The sequence below is a fragment of the Lissotriton vulgaris genome, chromosome 3_2, assembly GCF_964263255.1.
Source record: "Lissotriton vulgaris chromosome 3_2, aLisVul1.2, whole genome shotgun sequence".
NCBI lineage: Eukaryota > Metazoa > Chordata > Amphibia > Caudata > Salamandridae > Lissotriton > Lissotriton vulgaris.
Window position 1 is genome coordinate 158,940,817 of NC_141690.1, and position 20,708 is coordinate 158,961,524.

The following is a 20,708-nucleotide window of genomic DNA, read 5'->3' on the forward strand; positions in this document are numbered from 1 at the left end:
TTTGGATCTCAGAGCCCTTAGATGACTGTAAATAGTGGAAATGAAGGTGCTTGTCAAATTAAGCTACACTATGCACCATTGTGCCAGTCATAAAGAGAGCGATTCTGTATTTTTCCAATTACTTTATGTCACTTACGAATTAGAATATTGCATTTTAGGTCAAGCATTCGAGACCTCTTGTATAAACTTTAGTATATACTTATGTGTGTATGTACTTTGTGGGCTCTGGAGTTCAGGCCTAGGACTTGTCTGCTTCCCCTTAGGGATGTTTCTTTCTGTTCAACTGCCTATATTTAACTGTTTTGATAGAAAACGACTAGTAGAGGTCAGTGAAATACCAGAATTACTTTCTGCTTGTTCAACTGCCTCTATTTAACTGTTTTGGTAGAGAACGTCCAGTAGAGGTCAGTAAAATAACAGAATCACTTTAGCATTCTCTAGATTCCAGTCCATAGAAATTGTCCTCCACGAGCACCCGTAGACAATAATATTTTTTTTCAAATCTTGTAAATTTAGTGCTTTGAACTAAACCATTTCTTGCTGAAAGGCAATATTTCTCTCCCTGTGTTCCCATACCTGGCATGTCAAGCAGTTTTGTGCTTACTTTCTCTCCATGTTAAAGAACAGTGGTTGTTTTAGTATGCAGGCTAATGTGCTGTATAGCTAAATACATATAAGGTCCCAAAGGCGCAACTGATTGCATTGTAAATGCTTGTTTTGTTTATTATCCACTGTGCACAGTTGCAAGAAAACATCAAAACTCACTAGACCATGCATGGGTACATTTTTAAAAGTCATTTCATAGTGCACCATGCTCTCGGATCTGGAAAGACAACGAGCCTCTGTAAAGGTACCTTCCACCTCAGAATGGCCCAGCCCTCATGCCCATGGCAAAACTCCAATAGGGCATCTTTCAGGAACATTTCTGCCAAAAATATATAATGTGCCTAACTAGCATAAACGCATTTGAATGCCATGATTGTTTTTTTGACATAGTTGTAAATTAAACCTGAGAGGCAAGATCACTTCTACTGGGCGCGGATAATATAAACCTGCCCAGGACAAGTGAGGACCGTAAATTGTGTCAACTACAAGTAGGTAAAGAAGTGTTTCATGCTATTAAGAGTGGCCTTAACATTAACAATATGCAAATGGGCCATTCACCAGGCACTGACCCGGCTACATTACTTGGCTTGTCTGCAGTGCATGCACAGAAACACAAATACATATATTCGTACATGCACACACCTGCAAGCATCCATGCAAAATACATAAAAAAAACAGATCAATGCCAGGCAGGCTTTAATGCACAGGCCAAAGACAGACAGATAGTTACTTATGTTAACAGACCAAAAGACATTGGGGAATAGGTAGAAACCGAGAAAAAATACAAAGGCGCACGTGCGTAGAGACTAATAGGCAGAAAGGCATTTCTGAACACCCTCCAACAGATATACTTGTACCAAGTTATAGGACATGTTATGCAGATTACAAATGATGCACACAGTACAGCATACACTATGCTAAGGGGCATACATCCAGATACTCATGCACATACACCAACAGGCACAAAAGCACTTATGCACATAGTCCATTAGTCACAATCCTTCAATTCATTCAGAAGAACCAATTTGTAGGCATGCATGAATAGGCAAGAGCACATGCACACACTAACCTACGCACCTAGAGACATAAAAGCACAGAGACCAACAACGCTGATGCACACAGACCAAAACACATTCGGCCATCTATGCCATACAAGAACAGAGCTATAACCATCCATACACATAAGCCTAATATTCTATAGACACCAATGCACACAGAATAGCAGGCATGCAGGTGTGAATGTTTACAGACTAGCATACAAGCAACTATACACAAACAGAGAAAATATATATATAATACATGTGCATACATATGCAACACAGAAAACCACAAACATGCATAGAAAACACACAGCAACACATACATCAGTTGGCAGAGCAACATATAGGCTCACAACAAGCAGACATACATTACCATATGTTTGTGTGAAAGAAAAAATATATATGTGTGTGTATATATATATGTTAGAACTGGGGATCTCTAGGTGGCAGAGGTAGGTACCACTGTCCACATAGGGACCGTTGCTTCCAGTCAGGGTAAGGAGGAAACACTCTTCAGATAGCCCCTGCTCACAGCTCACCCCCTTGGTAGCTTGGCACGAGCAGTCAGGCTTATTGAAGGCAATGTGCAAAGTATTTGTACCAACACTCACAGTAACACAGTGAAAACACCACAAACTGACTCCACAACAGTTTAGAGAAATAAAGGTATTTAATCTAAACTACACAAGACCAAAATGGCAAAAATCCAACATACACCGTTCAAGAATATGGTTTCAAAAGAGTTCTTAAGGTTGCGTCAAAATAATCCACAGTTGCATCACGTTTTAGCCAACAATACCTTTAGATGCGACAAAAGTTCCAAGTGAAAGCTGTAGCGTTGAAAAGCAAGCGATGCGTCACTCCTGAGACCCTGGGGAGGCGATGCGACAACGCTGCTGGACGCAGCGGGCGTGTTGAGGTGACTCCAGTCTGTATGGGAAGGGATGCGATACCTTGCGTGGATTCCGGTGCACAGGTTTCAGTGGAAGCTGCTCGCAAAAGGTATGATGCGATGATCTTTGGGGCGGCGACGATCTCCGGTGCGACGACGATGCGTGGCTCAGCGGCGATCTTCTCCTCTCGGGACCCCTCGATGCGATGGCTTTGTGACGACTCTCGCAGCGATGTGGTGCGGTCCACAAGCAAGCGGTGCGACAATCTCACCCAGTGACGACAGGCTCTGCAACGATAAGCGCAGCGATGGTAATCTTCCAGCACCAGACTGGTGCGTCCCGCAAACGAAGGATGCGACGACTCTGACAGCGGCAACAGGCGCTGCGAAGATCTCGGCCTCCGTATCTGCGGGGATGCGCTCCTCAAGCGAGCAATGCAATAAACTTTGCAGAAAGTTCTTTAAATATTGGTTTCCAGCTTCCCAACACAGGTACAACTTCCAGAGGCACCACAACTGGCCCAAGCACTCTAGGAAGGACAGAACTCTCTCAGCAGAGTTCATGGAAGCTGGAGTGAAGTCCTTTTGTTCCTGGGACTTCTTAACAGGGAGACAGCTCTTCTTCAGGCCCTTGGAGATTCCTGCAAGCAAGGGGACACAGCACAAAGCACAGTCCTTCCCCTCTCCTTGGCAGCAAAGCAACTGCAGGTCAGTCCAGCAAAGCAACAGCAGGACAGTCTTCCTTCTTCAGTCTTCCAGCTTTCTGCGCCTCTGCCCACATTGCAGATTCAATTCCTGCTTCTGCCGATATCGTGGTGCCTGTGCTGAGATTAGCGGACATTTTGTTTGTTGTTGTGCCTGCCAGCCCACCCCTCCACCCCGAGCACACCTCCCTGCGGCCCCTCCCCCCCACGGATAGTAGAGAGCTGACCCGCCTGTGGCCCCGCTGTGACCAGCCTGACTCGTGCAGCATCGGTCGCTCCCCAGGCTCCCTGGAAACTGGGTATCGTAGCGCTTGAGGAGATATTGCCACCAGTGTTTGTGTTTAGCATTCTAGTAGCGCTGCTTAAGCTTTACTCTCAGCCCACATCGCGCGAGTGATTGCTTTTCCGGTAGCGCGAGTAAAATATTAAATTGCCTGCTGCGCTAGTAACAGCTGTTGACTCTGCCTGCTTCCAAGAGTATCTGCGCCTCTGCCCACATTGCAGATTCAATTCCTGCTTCTGCCGATATCGTGGTGCCTGTGCTGAGATTAGCGGACATTTTGTTTGTTGTTGTGCCTGCCAGCCCGCCCCTCCACCCCGAGCACACCTCCCTGCGGCCCCTCCCCCGCTCCGCCCCCCTCCTAAATCCATTTATGACAGATGGACCTACGCGCAGCGTCCACGCGCAGCGGTCGGGCCCCATGCGCGCCGAAGGTGCGCCAAAGGTAAGCCCGTCTACGCCCGTCCGCGCCTGGACTGCGCCCAGCGCCAGACCCCCTGGTCCCCGCCGCACCCAACCCACCCGAGTCACTTATGATGTCGCAACTCTCCTCGCCCTCAACCCCGGACGCACTCCTCAATGCTGCGATGCCGCCCCAGGTCGTACCCACGGCCCATTCGCCTGCCTCTCCTGCAAGTTCAACTGCTTCAGGACCCTCACCAAACCCACTTCCTCCACACACAGCTCAGACTCTAACCGCCTGAAGTGCATCCTGCTGAACACCCGCTCAGTCCACAGACACGCCACAGAACTCTGGGACCTACTCGACACTGCGTCACAGGACATCGCCTTCCTTACAGAAACATGGATGAACACATCATCAGCACCCGACATCGCCATAGCCATACCGGACGCTTACAAGATTACCCGAAAAGACCGCACCAATCAAACAGGAGGTGGCATCGCCATCATCCATAGGAACACCATCAAAATCACGACCAGCTCCGACGATAATCTTGCAACCGCCGAACATCTCCACTTCCAGATCCACACCGACCCTAGGACCACACTTAGAGGCACCCTCATCTACAGGCCTCCAGGAACCCGCTCACAATTCAGCGAAGACATCACTGACTTCATCAGTTCACATGCCCTCGCCTCCGAGAACTACATTCTACTAGGAGACCTCAACTACCACCTGGAAAACAAACACGACAGCAACACCTCCACCCTTTTGGACAACCTGGCCAACCTCGGACTCAACTTGTTGACACCCCCACCCATATAGCTGGACACACGCTCGACCCTATCTTCACCTCCAGCAAGCACATCTCCTTCGACCACACCACAGCCCTCCACTGGACGGGCCACAGCTGTGTTCACTTCAGCTACAAAACTACCCTGATCCACAACCACCCACAACCTATTTCTCGGAGAAACTGGAACAAAATCACCTCCGACCAACTCTGCACTTCGCTCAACCAAAACCCTCCCACCCTCTCATTGGGCCCAAACCAAGCGGCCACCAATCTCAAGCAATGGATCACCCACAGTGCTGACGAATTAGCACCCCTGAAAAAGCACCAGATCAAATCAGCCAGCAAAAAGGCTCCCTGGTTCAATGATGACCTAAAACAATCCAAGAAGCTATGTCGCACCCTGGAGAAATCATGGAGAAAAACCCAACCACCGACAACATGGCCACCCTCAAGGCAGCTACCCGCAAACACCACCAACTGATTTGATCCACCAAGAAATCAGCATTCAAGGATCGTCTAGACAACAACACTAACAACAGCAAGGAACTCTTCAACATCGTCAAAGAATTCACCAACCCCACAGCAGCATCTAACGACATCACTCCCTCCCAAGACCTCTGCGATGCGTTATCCTCCTTCTTCTACAACAAAATTGCCGACATCCACAACAGCTTCGAGAACACTCCCAGCGATCAACCCTCCCCACCCCCCTCAGATCCCGCTCCGCCAACTAACATCCTTAGCGCCTGGAACCCAATCACCACTGAAGACACCATCCGCCTAATGAACTCAATCCACTCTGGTTTGCCAACCGACCCCTGCCCCCACCACATCTTCAACAAAGCTGACTCCATCATCGCACCCCATCTCCGTGATGTCATCAACTGCTCGTTCAACTCTGCCACCTTCCCAGAAAGCTGGAAACATGCCAAACTCAGCGCCCTCTTAAAGAAACCCACAGCAGACCCCTCTGAACTTAAAAACTACCGACCCATATCCCTCCTCCCATTCCCGGCCAAAGTCATTGAGAAAGCCGTAAACAGCCAGCTCGCCGCCTTCCTTGAATCCAACAACTCCCTCGACCCCTCTCAGTCCGGATTTCGAGCCAAACACAGCACCGAAACCGCCCTCATTGCAGCAACAGACGACATCAGAACACTACTGGACAACGGAGAAACAGTGGCCCTCATTCTACTCGACCTCTCCGCCGCTTTGGACACAGTCTGCCACAGCACCCTCATACAACGCCTCAGCAACATCGGCATACAAGGAAATGCCTTGGACTGGATCATCTCGTTCCTAGCGGGGAGAACTCAGAGAGTCCGACTTCCCCCATTCAACTCAGAGGCTACTAAAGTCATCTGTGGAGTCCCACAAGGATCATCACTCAGCCCCACCCTATTCAACGTCTACATGAGCCCACTCGCATCATCTCTTACGCCGACGACACCCAATTAATCCTTTCCCTCACCAAAGACCCCAACACCGCCAAAACCAATCTGCACAAAGGCATGAAAGAAGTAGCCAAATGGATGAAACATAGCCGCCTAAAACTCAACTCCGACAAAACAGAGGTGCTCATCCTGGGATCTTCCCCCTCGGCCTGGGACGACTCTTGGTGGCCTTCCGCTCTGGGCACAGCACCCACACCCACAGACCATGCACGGAACCTTGGCTTCATCCTAGACTCCTCTCTATCGATGTCCAGACAAGTCAACGCAGTCTCATCCTCCTGCTTCAACGTTCTTCGCATTCTCAAAAAGATCTTCCACTGGATCCCCCTCGTGACAAGAAAGACTGTCACCCACGCACTGGTCACTAGCCGACTGGATTATGGGAACACACTATACGCCGGAATCACATCAAAATTACAGAAAAAACTCCAACGCATCCAAAACGCATCAGCGCGACTCATATTGGACATCCCTCGCCAAGATCACATCACCGGACACCTGAAAGACCTCCACTGGCTTCCCATCAACAAAAGAATTACATTCCGTCTTCTCACCCACGCACACAAGGCCCTCTATAATCTGGGACCCAAATGCCTCAACACTCGTCTGTCCTTCTACAAACCCACCTGCCGACTAAGATCGTCCAATCAAGCCCTCGCCGCAGTCCCGCGCATCCGAAAATCCACCATGGGAGGAAGATCCTTCTCCTTCCTAGCGGCCAAGACCTGGAACTCACTCCCCACTCACCTCCGCCTTACTCAAAACCACATCTCCTTCAGAAAAGAACTTAAAACCTGGCTTTTCGACAAATAATGAACCCCTTCCCAAGCGCCTTGAGACCCTCTGGGTGAGTAGTGCGCGATATAAATGCCTGAACTTGAACTTGGGAAGGCAGGCACATCCATATTCAGGCCCAGGTTCTATCCCCTCCCACCACTCAAGTTGCAGATGCACTCATTCAGACTATGGGTGACTCATCCAGCCTCCTGGAGGCTCCCTAGCCCCTGTCACTCTCAAACCAGATAGTCAATTCACAAACAGGCCAAGGCACACAGAAAGGTTCAACAATAGAACAGCCACTTTCTAAAAGTGCTTTTCTCAAACACAGAATTTAAAAAACACCTTTCCTAAAAGATGTGTTATTAAATTCTGAGTTCAGGGATACCAGACTTTTATGTCCTATCTTGCTCCTATGGGAAGATATGGTGGTAGCCACTGTAGCCAGCATTCCCCATAATAGCCATGGGCAAGATAGCCTTACAATAGTGAAAAACGAAAACGGCTGTAATTCACTACCAGAGCATGTCACCTGCACTAGTACATGCTCTACCTTTCACATGTACTGCACCCTGCCCAAGAGGGTACATTGGGCCTTCCATAGGGGTGTCCAATGTGTACAGAAAGGGAAGGGTTAGCCCTGGTCAGTGGGGATACTGGCCTGGTTGACATGGCAGTCCACAGACTGCACACAGGCACTGCGGTGGAAGGCCTGAGACACCATTTTAGGGCTACTCATGTGAGTGGCACAATCAGTGCTGCAGGCCCACTAGTAGCATTTGAATCACCAGCCCTGGCACACTCGGTGCACTTTACTAGGGACATCTTGGTAATACAAATATGCCAATCATGGATAACCAATTACAATAACAAGTTACAGAGAGAGCATATGCACTTTAGCACTGATCAGCAGTGGTAAAGTGCCCAGAGGTCTATTGCCAACAACCACAGGTCAGGAAAAACAAGGGAGGAAGAAGCAAATATTTTGAGGATAACCCTGCAAAAAGGGCTATTTCCGACAATATATATATATATATATATATATACACACACACATATATATATTTATTTTTCCAATGGCGCCTGCCCCTGGGTCGTTATAGTTAGGTCTGAATTTCCATAGAAAATGCCTTTATTGGGTTGCAAATAACTTTGGCGCTATGTGTTGAATCTTCACAGAACATTTTTAAAAAGTGCTCTTTTTTGGTTAGCTGCATCCTGGAAAGTTTTGCAGTGATCCATCAAGTAGGGGGTTGAGAAAAAGGGGCGGTCCTAAAACACAAAATCACCATGTTTTTTTCATAGACTTTTTTGAACAGCGGCACAGCAAAACTGCTGAACGCTACTGAAAAACTGTTGAACTGAATTGCACCAAATTTGGCAGGAAGCTAGATCTTAAGCCGGATAGCTCACTTTTTGTGGAATGGTGTAAATCCATTCAGTAGTTTTTGAGAAAATAAGGTACAAAAATATTTGTATGTCTAGACGGGGTTGAGAGACTCCCGCGAGAGTCCCACGCGCTCAACTTCAATTTGAGCGTTCTGATTTACCTAGGGAACTTTCTTCCCTTGGGCCACCTCACTCCCACAGGATTGAAACTCCAGCTGGAGTGAGCATTCTGATTGGCTAGCTGCAACATGAGAGAAAATGTTGCAGCAGCCATTACAGGACACTGGGGGCACTGGGGCATTATTTCAAGCCCCAATCGCCACAGCAACGTCACTTTTTTTGATATTCCTGTGGCGATACAGGCTTTGCCTTATTTACAAGGCAGCATTAAGCCACTTAACGTGGCTTACCATTGCCTCATAAATAAAGCACCCTTTCATGCTATACTTAGAGTGAAAGGGGAGGGCAATGGGTGTTGTGGTAGGTGTTCAGCCGCAGCACCACCCGAAGACCTGGCAACCACCTAACACCCAAATAGAGGTGATAACCTTACTAGGCCTCACTGGCTACTACAGAAGATTTGTTAAGGGCTATGGCACCATTGTTGCCTCCTTAAATGAGCTGACTTCCAAGAAGCAACCCAAATTGGTCATCTGAACAGAGGCTTGTCAGAAAGCCTTTGGCTCTCTCAAGTAAGCCACGTGCACAGCACATGTGCTCAAGGCTCCTGATTTCTCCAAGGATCCATCATGCAAACAGACCCTTCAAAGCATGGTATTGGGACAGTCTTAGCATAGCTGAATGAAAAGGGCCTAGACCAACCGGTAGCCTTCATTAGCAGGCGGTTACTTCCATTAAGACAGTGGTGGAGTGTCATTGAAAGAGAAGCTATTGTTGTGATCTGGGCACTGAAGAAGTTGAGACCATACTAGTTTGGGATTCACTTCCAGACAGACCACAGGCCCCTCAGATGGCTAATGCAGATTGAGGGGAATGGACTTTATGATGAAGCATTACCCTGGGTCGGACCATGCCAATACCAATGGTCTCTCTAGATTCTTTCACCTTAGAGAAAAGAACTACCAAGAGGTTGGGTAGATCTCCTCACTTTCAGCTGGGGGGAAACATGTTAGACTTTACAGCTTTAGGGTGGTCGTCCCCCAACTCTTTGTCTGCCTTTCTCTATTTTCGAACCTCATTTCTGCTGGTTTTAGGACGCCTCACACTCTACCACTGATGACCATTTCTAAAGTGCTTGTGCTCTCTCCCCCAAACATAGTAACATTGGCTTAATCCCTATTGGCATATTTAATTTACTCATAAGTCTGTAGTAAAGTGCACTACATGTGCCCAGGCCCTGTAAATGAAATTCTACTAGTGGGCACTTATTGTGTCACCAACTTAAGTAGCCCTCTAACCATGGCTCAGGCCTGCTATTGCAGAGCCTTTATGTGCAGGTTTACACTGCCACTTTGACCTTGTAATGTAAACCTCTCGCCAAGCGGGGTACAATGTATTTAAAAGGCAGGACATGTACTTCTACGTTTTACATGTCTTGGTAGTGAAAACAATCCCGATTTCATGTTTCACTACTGCAGGATAACATTGGGCTTGCCTTATTGCACCTTTTAAGTGTAATTCCCAATTGTGAAGAGATTGACTGTTCAAGTTTGGTGTCACTGGACTCACAATTTACAATCACACCTCATGGTGAAGTTGGATTTTACGTTACAGTTTTGCTAATGTCATTTTTTGATACTTGGCATATACTTACTTTAGCCATTTGGTGCCTGCTGCCTGACTCAGTTCAGTCTGGACTGGGTGTCAGCTGGGCTTTGTGTATTCCCTCTAGACAACCACACACAAAGGAAGCTTAGGTGTGTCTTGGTGGACCATCCTGATGATGGGAGGGAGGAGCTTTGCACAGCTTCATACATACACTTGAATATGCTGTGTCATGTCCACTCACACAGAGTTGCATACCCCCCAGGAGTGAGTCTGGAGCCAGGAAAAGAAAGTGAGGACCTCTGTGCACTTTATTACTTTATGTTATGTTAAAAAGGTTTTATAAAGTGCTCGTACACCGATTAGTTTCATGGCGCTAATACTAGGTGATGCCGAACATGAGCAGTTTATTCGTAGGCCTGGATGAACAGCCAAGTTTTGAGGGATTTTCTGAATCTCAGTAGATCAGTGCTTGACCTGATTTCCAGGGGGATGAAATTCCACATTTTGGGGGCCAGAGTTGCAAAACTACAACTCCCTTGGTGCTTCAGTTTGAAGGTTGGGACAGTCAAAAGTTGGAGATGAGCCGAGCTGAGGTTACGTGAGGGGATGTAACGTGATATGAGGCTGTCTATGAATTTAGAGCTCCGGCCATTCAGGGATTTAAACACCAGGCAGCCGATTTTAAATGTGCAGAGCAGCTTCCTTAAGAGGGGGGAGGCATGTTGCCACTTGGGTTGTTTGTAGATCAATCTTGCCTCTTGGTTCTGTACCATCTGTAACCATTTTGTAAGGCAGAGTGGTATACTAAGATAGATTGCGTTGGCGTAGTCTAGATGTGACAGGACCATAGCTATCAAGACCTGTATCAAAGCTGCTTGGGTAAGTTATCTGCCTTTTTTCCTGATTTTACGCAGCTGGAAAAAACAGGTGGAGATCACAGAGCTTACATGAGTTTTTAGGGAAAGATCATTGTTTATAGTGACCCCTAGGCTTTTCACTGACTGGGCGGGAATTGGGGGTTCCTAGTTCATTTGGCCAATAGTGTGGGCCCACAGATTGCGACCGCCACACGTCAGGGCTAGTTCGGTCTTGCCTGGATTAAGATTTAAGTGGTTGTAGTCCATCGAATTACAAAAGAATAGGATGGTAAACTGAAAGTCCGATATTGACTGGGGAGAATTGTCAATTGTGAACAATAGTTGAAGGTCTTCGGCATATTTGAAGGTGACCACTTTCCTTTCCTTCATAGACCTAATCAGCGGGATAAGGTAAAGATTAAACAGGTGCGGGGAAAGCGAAGATCCCTGTGGGACCCCACACGTAGTTTTTAATTTGGGAGCCATAAAATGTCCTATACGCATTGCCTGGGAGCAGTCTTTCAAGTAGGAGTTGATCCAGCTAAGGGCTGGCCCCTGGATGCCAGCCTCTTTGACACATTTCGCCAATATATCATGGTCGACAGTGTTGAAGGTGGCCGAATGGTCAAACAGCACCAGAGCCTGGGGAGTGCCTCTCTTAGCTCTTTCCCGTAGTAAGTCCAGAACCGCTAATATCACCGTTTCCGTGGTGTGAGCTGGATGAAATCCAGCTTGGTGTGGGTCAAGAAAATTAGTTTGTTCCATAAAGTTGGACAGGCATTTCACCTTATTGGCCTCCAGCATCTTGGCTAGGAAGGGGATCAAGGAGATGGGGCAGTAGTTTGACAGCGTCTGGGGGTCAGTCCAGGTTTCTTTAAGAGGAGGACCACTATTGCCTCTTTGAAGGCTTAAGGGCCACCGCCCTGGGATTAAGAGTTGTTCAGGAGGGCGAGAACAGGGTCCAGAAAGGTGGTGAAAGCAGCTTTTCGGACATGTGAGGGTCAGTGGTCCATGGGGCACCTAGATCTGACTTTGGACAGCAGATCGTGAAAGGTCTGGGTGTCGATGGGCAGAAAAGATTTGAGGGAGTAGGGATTCCTGGGCATGGGAGGGGAGATTTCTTGAGAGGTATGTATGGGGAGACTGCCTTTGATAGAGGTGATTTTATGAATAGAAAAGTTGTTCAGAGTGTCGAAGTGGCCCTGAGACAGTGTGGGCTTACTTAGAACTCAATCTGCGTTGGACAGTTCATCTACAATTGCAAACATTTCCTTAGCTTGGTTGTTGGAGGTTAGGATTCTGGAGGAGAAGTGTGCTGCTTTAGCTGTCGTGATCGCATTCTTATATTCCCTCATAGCCGTTTGGTAGGTGATTTTTTTCTGTTTGTGAGTAGTTCTGTCTCCACTTCCTTTCCAATTGACAGTAAGTGAGTTTTTGTAGTTTTAGTTTAGGGGAGATCCATTTCTGTGCCTCAAAATGGCGAGTTAGTCAGATTTTTTTGAGTGGGACGTGTTTATTGCTGGCCGCTAGAAGCCAAGCTGAGTTAGTTTCCTCATGGAGGTTGACATCAGATATGGATTTAGGAGCTGTGTTGGCCAGTGTGGTGTGGAAATCATTTTTATCAATGGTATTTCCTTTTCTCGTCAGTCCCCCCCCCCCCTATTGGTGTGAATTTTACCGGTGGTAGGGTTCTTTAATGTGAATTGTATCAGGTGGTGGTCTGAACACATGCAAGGTGTGATGGACATTGCGGATGCCACCAAGTTGATGGTTCATATTTGGTCCAAGATGTGCCCTTTTATGTGTGGCTGAGGATACATGTTGAGTGAAATTCAAGTTGTTTAGTAATTCAGTCAACTCGGCAGATTGCGGCCCTCCTTTGATTGTTTTTGGCCCAATAGTTGAAGTTGCCTATCAGCAAGATTCGGACATGGTTAGTTACCAGGTTTGCAACTTGTTCCCCCATCGATTGAGGAAAAAGGGGCATGTGCTGCAGGGGGAGTGTAAAGTAGAACACAAATGATGGGCCAGGTCGGACTCAAGTTTTATTACAGCGTTATCTACTGTGGAGAGGTAGAGTGGGGTAAGAGCAGGGAATTTGAGATTCTGGTAGATAATAGCCGCTACTCCACCACCCAATGTACCTGACTGGAGGTTAGTTTAAAGAATGTAATATTTGTTTGGTAGTGCCGCCAGGATATCGGGTGAAGATTCGAGAGTAAGCCAGGTTTCGGTGAGCAGAAGGATGTCAGGCTTTCTGAGTCTAAGAGAGTAAAAATTTCCAGTTGGTGTTTTTTTACTAGCTTTCTTTGAAGTCTTCCTCACTTCAAAGGTACAACTGAGTAAAAGTGCAGACTGAAAACCACAACTTCAGTGCGCATCTGGGCCAGTGACCTCTCTGCCAGGATGAAGAGCTGGTGTGCTCCTAGAAGGACTGCCACTCTGCTGGACTGCTGCTTTGCTGGACTCTTGCCTTGCTGTGTTCTTGCCTTGCTGAGCTGCCCTGCAGCCTAAGGTCTCCTACCTTGGTGAGAAGGACTGGACCGGCATCACTTGAACACAGAGTGACCCGAAGAGCTTATTGGCTTGCCTCCTGTTTTAAATCTGAGGGACATCAAATAATTCAACTCATCCTGCTACGGCAATTGGACTTTCCTTGCTGCAAATCTTGCCCTGCCAAGTGGCACCAACCCAGTCCTGGTCCCTTGGAAGTTGGTATAAAGTACACCTTCAACCAGAACCCATGCATGCTCATCAGAATCGGTGTATCTTCACCTTAGCGTGATTCGGAACCAGCACATCCTCACAGTTGCATGGAGCCGGCCCTGCGCATCTCCTTCAGGACCAGTGCATCACCTTCGGAATCTACCCATTGCCTACTGCAGGAGCAACAGTCACGCATCACGTGCTGCACTTAGAACCGATGCATTGCCGCAGTTGCGTGGAGATAATCAACTTATCTCATGCACTGCGTGGCTCGACAGACACATCTACTTCTGCTGCACATCGCACCATCATCAATGGCGACACATTCCGCATAAAGGTGCTTTAGCTCAGCTAGCCCAAGTGGGTCCCTGTATCCACCCCGTGCTCCATTGCCTTGGACTTGAAGTTTGTACTGTATCCCGATCCAGAGTGATCATATGTTCCATTTAAGCGCCTATTGCTTGTGAGGGCTATTTTACACGTATTCTTTGAAAATGCATATCTCGACGTCCTGGATTTTTGTCGTTTTGACCTTGTTTTATTTATAAAATTGTAATCTCTTTTCCTGACCTGGTGTGCAGTCTTTATGTGATGTTTTCACTGTGTTACTGTTTGAAATGTTTCACAAATATTTTACTCATCGCCTATTAAGTTAAGGCTGACTGCTCTGTCCCAGGTTACCAGAGGGTGAGCACCGGATAATTTAGGGTGTGTTGTGACTTACCCTGACTAGGATTGTGGTTTCTGCTAGGACAGGGTGCATACCTCTGCCAACCAGAAACCCAATTTCTGACATGTACGCACTATTAATTGTAACCCATGTCTCTTATTCTTTCAGCCACTTCTGTCCTTGGATCGATTTCTGGTGACAAGATTTGCAGAGGCTGGGGAGGTCAGAGTAACAGTCCAGGCTTCCTGTGGGAGTTCCATGCTTCAAGACTCCAAGATAGTTCATGTTTTTGGTGAGATATTGTTCCCTAGTAAAGTTTCATCTTACATGGACTTTTCAGAACACAAGGTTATGCTTCGCTATGCTTGCAAAGACATGTAGGACGTTTTTCTCTGTATAAATAGATGTCAATTTGTAAGTTAAAAATGGAGGAAAGAAAAGAGGGGACGGATTGTTGTCCCTCATAGATATAATGTATGCCATTTCAAATGTTAGTGTATAGTCATTATTTTCCACTACTGTGGTTTAAACGTGTCTTAACCCCTTGCATGCTTGTGACGGAACCGTTCCGTCACAAGCCTCGGGTGAGCTGTGCTTGTGACGGAACGGTTCCGTCACAGCCCGCTCGCCGCGCCTGCGCGGCGCGAATTCCGTGCCTGCGCTGACGATTTATTGGGCGGGCGGGTTCGTGACGGAACCGTTCCATCACAAGCACAGCTCACCCGCGAGCCGTGACGGAGCGGTTCCGTCACAAGCACGGAACCGCCGCGCGGCTGCCTCACCCCCTTAGCGCTGCGGCGGAATAGCCGCCGCAGCGAAGGGGTTAAGAGATGTCTGTGCAAAAAGTAGTGTGTGCTATTGTTATGATGTAGAACAATAGTCTAACACAATGGCAAATAAATGAAAATTCATGTTGGCCTCTGCTCAGCTTTGATAGCCAGGCCTGAGTAGCAAGAACATTCTCAAATAAAATATCTGCCGTGTTGTATGTGGCATAAAGACAAACAGAAGCAAAGGTAGATAAGTGGGGAAAAACGTAAAGGGGCACACTGGTAAAATGAAAAAACTTAAATTCGAAAAAAATAAAACAAAATGGATACATTTAAACTAGTTGCTAAAAAGTGAGGGTAAAACAAATGCATTTGAAAACAAATTCAACCGGGCATTTTGTTAAAACGTCATGAGAACTGCCATAATGAATAAATATGACCTCCGCAGTTCAGACTGGGACCTACGAGAATCCAGCTGACGCCAGCGAGTCCAGGTGGTTGAACCAAAAGTGAGCCTGCCTAGGATTACATGGATTTCTATCTCGTCACACAGAAATCCTTTTTGAAAAGGGCAAGTGGCACTAGCCATCAGGCTGTGTCTATGTACCCTGGTGATGTGGGTAAATGAAGCAGTACAAGATTCATCACTTACTGCCACACATCTGGATATACAAGCTCATGGAAGAAAGAGTGGGCCCAGGGAGGCCCACCAATTACCACTCACTGCATTGGATGTACTGGTTAGTACTTATGAAGATTTCCTTGTTTAGATGTCCTCATTGTTTTATACATTTGTGGGAGACCTCAGTAAACACTCCAGCAGGAAATGCAGTGCTTACTTTGAGCCTTGGCAGTGGCACTTAATTGTCAACACCGGGGCTTGTAACAGTCTGCCACATGGTGGCGCTGTCTGTCTAATTTAAAGATGAACACAACAACAGTTGTTTATTAATTCAATATACATTAAACATGACTAACTTCCAAAGTGTCTTGAAAGCGTTCCTTCAACCCAGTGAATCTCTCCCTAACCTTTCACCAAGATGTCTTTGGGAGGGGCCAGGTGGGGAGAGGGAGGTTGGTCTGCCGCCATGAGGGTCGAAAAAGAACAACAGATGAATGGGGAGTAACACAGGGGAGCCACTAAGTAGGAGGAGGCACCCCAACCGGTACACGTTGATCAGGGTCGTGCACAGGCAATCCGGGCACAGCGCCCAGGGCACATTGAGATGGGTTGCACCAGGCAATTCCGGTCACATACAACGAAGAGTTGCAAATTCCCTACCTCCCTGGAAATGAGGCGCAAAGTCCGGTGCACGATGATACAGGTTACACCTGACCAGTCCGGTCACACACACATAGGCGCAAGTTCAGCACAGCCCCACTAGGTAGAATGAGATGATACTACCGGTACACCCCCTTCTCTGAGGGTCGGACACCGCACGCAATGAGCATGCAGATGGCATGACACAGGAGAGAGATGCGGCACGATTGATAAAATGGGCCATGCAGGGTACCACAAACAGTGAATCCGCTCACCACCAACTAGATGCTTATGACTGTTAGGGTCCCTGCAGTTCTGTAGTGTAGTTCCTAGGAATCCCCAGGACCTGCTAGTTTTGGATGACCTATACTGAGGGCTTGGCGTTCCAACTGCTTGCGGACACCCCCCCAGGACATGTCAGCCTTTAGACCAACTAGCTCTACAGTGCCAGTAGGTTTCGCTCAGACATTCGTGCTTGCTTACTCTCAGAAAAACTACAGGATGGCGACTAGGACGTTTCAAGAAGTATTTATTGGTCCAGCGGCAGCCTTGTGTAAAACATATGTGCTGAGACCATCAGGAGACAGAAGCATAAGAAAGAGATTGCTAGTACAATATAGTAAATAGTACCTACATTTCTACCTTAGTGCTAATAAGATGAGCATAAGCATCTCAGATAACAACAGTAGCACTTGCATATTCCTAAAATGCGTGCCCTAAGTAATTTGCCTAAATGTACCTAGCCTAGATCTGCATGTGTAGCATGTTTATGCATGTGTATGTATGTAGTCAAGAAACCCATGTTCAGTTGTTGCTGAACACATTTTTCTAGGACCTTGGCTAGCATAGGAATGTTAGTTGTAGGTCAGAAGTTATTAGGGTTGGAGAGGTTTGCTGTCAGATATTTTAGGATAGGGGTGGCTCGACCAAGTTTTAGACAATCCGGGATGTGACCTTGCGCTAGCGAGGCATTGATGATTTTGGTCCAGAGAGGGGAGATGATATGGTAGATGTAGGGCAGTCAGTTTGAGGGGACAGGGTTGGTAAAGTGGTCATTGGGTTTGGGAGTAGCTAAGGTTTTAGAGATGTTACTGAGATCGTAAAGTTTGAAGGTAGACCAATGAGAGTTATTTTTAGGCAAAGGTAGATCAAGTTGTTTAGGATTTTTTACTTGTGTGTTCTTCAGGGTAGCTGAGTTAGTTGCTGCCGTCATTAGCTCGATTTGGAGGGAGTTGATTTTTTGCTGTGAAGAATGAAGAAAACTCTTCACTACTAAGCTGTGAGTTTGAAGTCGAGAGAGCAGTTTTGGCCAATTTGTTAGATTGTTGTTTTAGCAATTCGAAGAGTTTCTTCAGTCTATTTTTGACATTGTCTAGTTCTTATCTAACAAAGTCTTTCTTTGAATGTAGAATACTTTTGTTGTAGGAGTTTCTAGATTTCATAAGTAGTTAAGTTGGAGGGGGGAGGGGATGTTGTCTCAATTTCCCTTCAGTTAATCTTAGTTTACATCTCTCTTCATTCAGGGCTCTGTTGAACCATAGGTTTTTGTATTTGCCTGGTATTCTTTTGAGTTTTGGTGGGGCTACTAGGTCAAAGACTTTGGTCAGCGTGGAGTTGTAGCCAGCAGTGAGGTCATTGACGTCTGACATGTTATTGGGCGGAGTGAGAACTTTCTTACAGTGAGATTTCTAGGTTGTTCCAGTTGAGTTTTTTTTGTGTCTTTTATCCAGTGTTTAGGCTTGAGTTGCTGTGAGTCTTTCTAGCGGAGGGAATTTGGAAGGTAATAATGTGATGGTCTGACCAGTCACACAGGGAGATCCAGATAAATTCAATCATATTTTCTTTAGATATGATCCAGTCAAGTGTAGCACCTTTGGTGTGAGTGGGCTTTGAGATGGCTTGGATCAGGGAATGTCCTGCTAGGAAGTTTGTGATAGCGTTGACCTGCTTGTCTAGGGGGTCTTCTCAATGGATATTGAAGTTGACAAGGGGTTCAGTTAGTTGTATGATTTCCATAAGTTGATCTTTGAATACAGCGTTCTTACCTGGGGGATGGTAGAGTATATGTAGTTTGTGGGAATTATGATATGAGGATTTTAAAGAAATCCCGAGATATTCACAAGACTCTAGGAGCTCGGAGTGAAACTTCGAGATAGTGACGTTGGATCGATGTATGCAGGCGATGCCTCCGCCCTTTTTGTGATGTCTGTCTGGTCGTATGATGTTGTAGTTTGGGGGAAGGTCGAGGCATGGCAAGGATGATTCTGTGAGCCAAGTTTCCGTGATGATGGTTACATCCATTTTCAGATTCAGAATGAGGTCGGCGATGTCAGAGGCGTGTTTTGGGGCTGAGCGGCAGTTTAGTAGGAGGCAGGAGATCAGGTTTGGAGCATTTCCTGATGACGGTTTGTAGATTTCGGCGGTAGGGTTTATTGCTTGAAGGTTATTCAGGCTTAACGTTCTGTGATTCAATTGGGATGTTCTGTTTGGGTTGATGGGACTGGGAGAATAGAATATTCTTCCATATTTGTGGTGGGGCAAGTAGAAGTTTCATAGAGAAGTAGTAAGGATTTTCAAGTCCGTTAGGTAGTTGGGGTGTTTGCTTGTACGTAATAGTCGATTGGTCAGAGGCAATGACTGATGGTTGAGAACGAAGGGCCCCATCTCTACTTTGAGGATGATATCCCGCAAGAGATGTTAGACCGTGCGTGCCAAAGATTCAACAGGCAGGACCCCGTCTCAGCTTGGAAGGAATTCTCCTCTAATTTGAAGGGGGGAAACAGGGTCTTATATATCACTAGAGTGAACACTCCTGGGTTTCTTCTAGAATCAATATGTTTTTAAAACAATCATAAATGTTTTTCCAAACAAATGCAATCGTGCACAGCGAGCTGTTGCCCAAGGATGAAAAAGTGGAGACCCCTATCCAGAATAAGTATGCCATGCCTGGGGACATGTTTATGTAGGTCAGGTACAGCATGGTGTTGGTCCCTCGCAGGAGATCTTTGATGTCCCTGAGGTCTCTAGATGAACAGGAGGCCCACTGACGGACCTGCATCTTTTCTCAGTTCTAGTCCTTCGGAGTCAGCAAATATGTTGCTCAAGTACCACAAAAAGGCAAAATATTGCAAAAAAAAGTTTGAAAAGCAAAGTGGCCTTAAGAAGCATATTTCGGAAGTGATTACTTTGGACTCACATCACAGACTGCCTCTGGTACAAGACTTTCTTCCCAGTGAAAATGAAGTTTTGCGCTGGAAATTAAATAATAAGTCAACACTTTTGGTGACATTTTAAAGTGTTGATAAGTCTGGTCCTTTCTTTTCAGCTTTCACATTTTAAAAATGGAGAAAATACATTTGCTCAACTCTCAATTACATAACAGTATAAAATAATAGCAAATGAAGTTTGCTCCATTTTTGTGCAGGTGTAAACATTGTTGAAATATGGCCGGTGCAGATGCACACAACAACAAAAGTCCAAAAGGTATTTGGTCCAACTTGTACCAGTGCAACCTTTTACATAATCTGGCTAGTGATCTTGTACATAATCTTATTGTGATCTACTCCAAAGTAAATAAACTGTAATTACTTTGCTCTCATAATGGTTTCTATTCAATTATCACTACCACTTTTAATAAAAATATTTCTTGACTGCAGATCAATTTCAGGTTATTCCACTAAAGTTTACCAAACATCTGGACATCTACAACCCCAACATACCAGAGTGGAGGGAAGATATAGGTCTTATTGTGACACGACTTCTTTCTAAGGTACGGCGAGTTTCAATGCTCTTTCTTTAGTAAATCAAAATTAAAATATAAAAACTACCATTACAACGGTATTTCACATGTTTTGCTTGTAGAGTCGTCATGTTGCTTATAGATGTGTGTAAAGGTTTATAATACTGCTGCTGTCATCTTTACCTCCCGCCTTTTGAACGTGCATTTTGTTCCTGTTTAATTGTTTCCATTTTGAAAATCAGGGAAATTAACTATTGTGCTTTCGACTAAGCAAAATATTTAGCGCCTTATTTATGAGGCCTTGCAACAGTTTTGCGCTTCCGATGTGTCACTTTTTGTGACGCATCGGCAGCGTAAAACATGCCTCCTGTTGAGCACTATTTACAACGTTTTTTTGTAAACTCCTGCGCCACATTATACCTGCCCCAGGTATAATGTATGCAGGGTGGGCGTTCCCACGTAAGTAAGCCTCGTAGAAGTGACGCAGTGAAATCTACCAGATTTCACTGCGGCACTTCTAGGATGCAAATGCGTCAATATCTTATGCCTGCCTCACAGCAGGCGTAAGACTGATGCAAATCCTTTCACATGGGGCTTGCCTCACGTGAAAGGACCCATTGCTGGAGTTGCGTCACT

The 20,708-nt window shown here is 46.3% G+C and overlaps 1 protein-coding gene across 5 annotated transcripts in view; it reads left to right on the forward strand.

Moving 5' to 3' along the window:
• Window positions 1-20,708, forward strand: part of SORCS2 (sortilin related VPS10 domain containing receptor 2) — a 2,087,100-nt gene that overhangs the window by 1,962,410 nt on the left and 103,982 nt on the right. For all 5 annotated transcript variants that reach the window (XM_086964129.1, XM_086964126.1, XM_086964127.1 and 2 more), the window contains exons 21-22: window positions 14,471-14,594; window positions 19,990-20,102. In XM_086964129.1, the coding sequence (XP_086820255.1) occupies window positions 14,471-14,594; window positions 19,990-20,102 (237 nt within the window). The remainder of the gene's footprint in view (window positions 1-14,470; window positions 14,595-19,989; window positions 20,103-20,708) is intronic.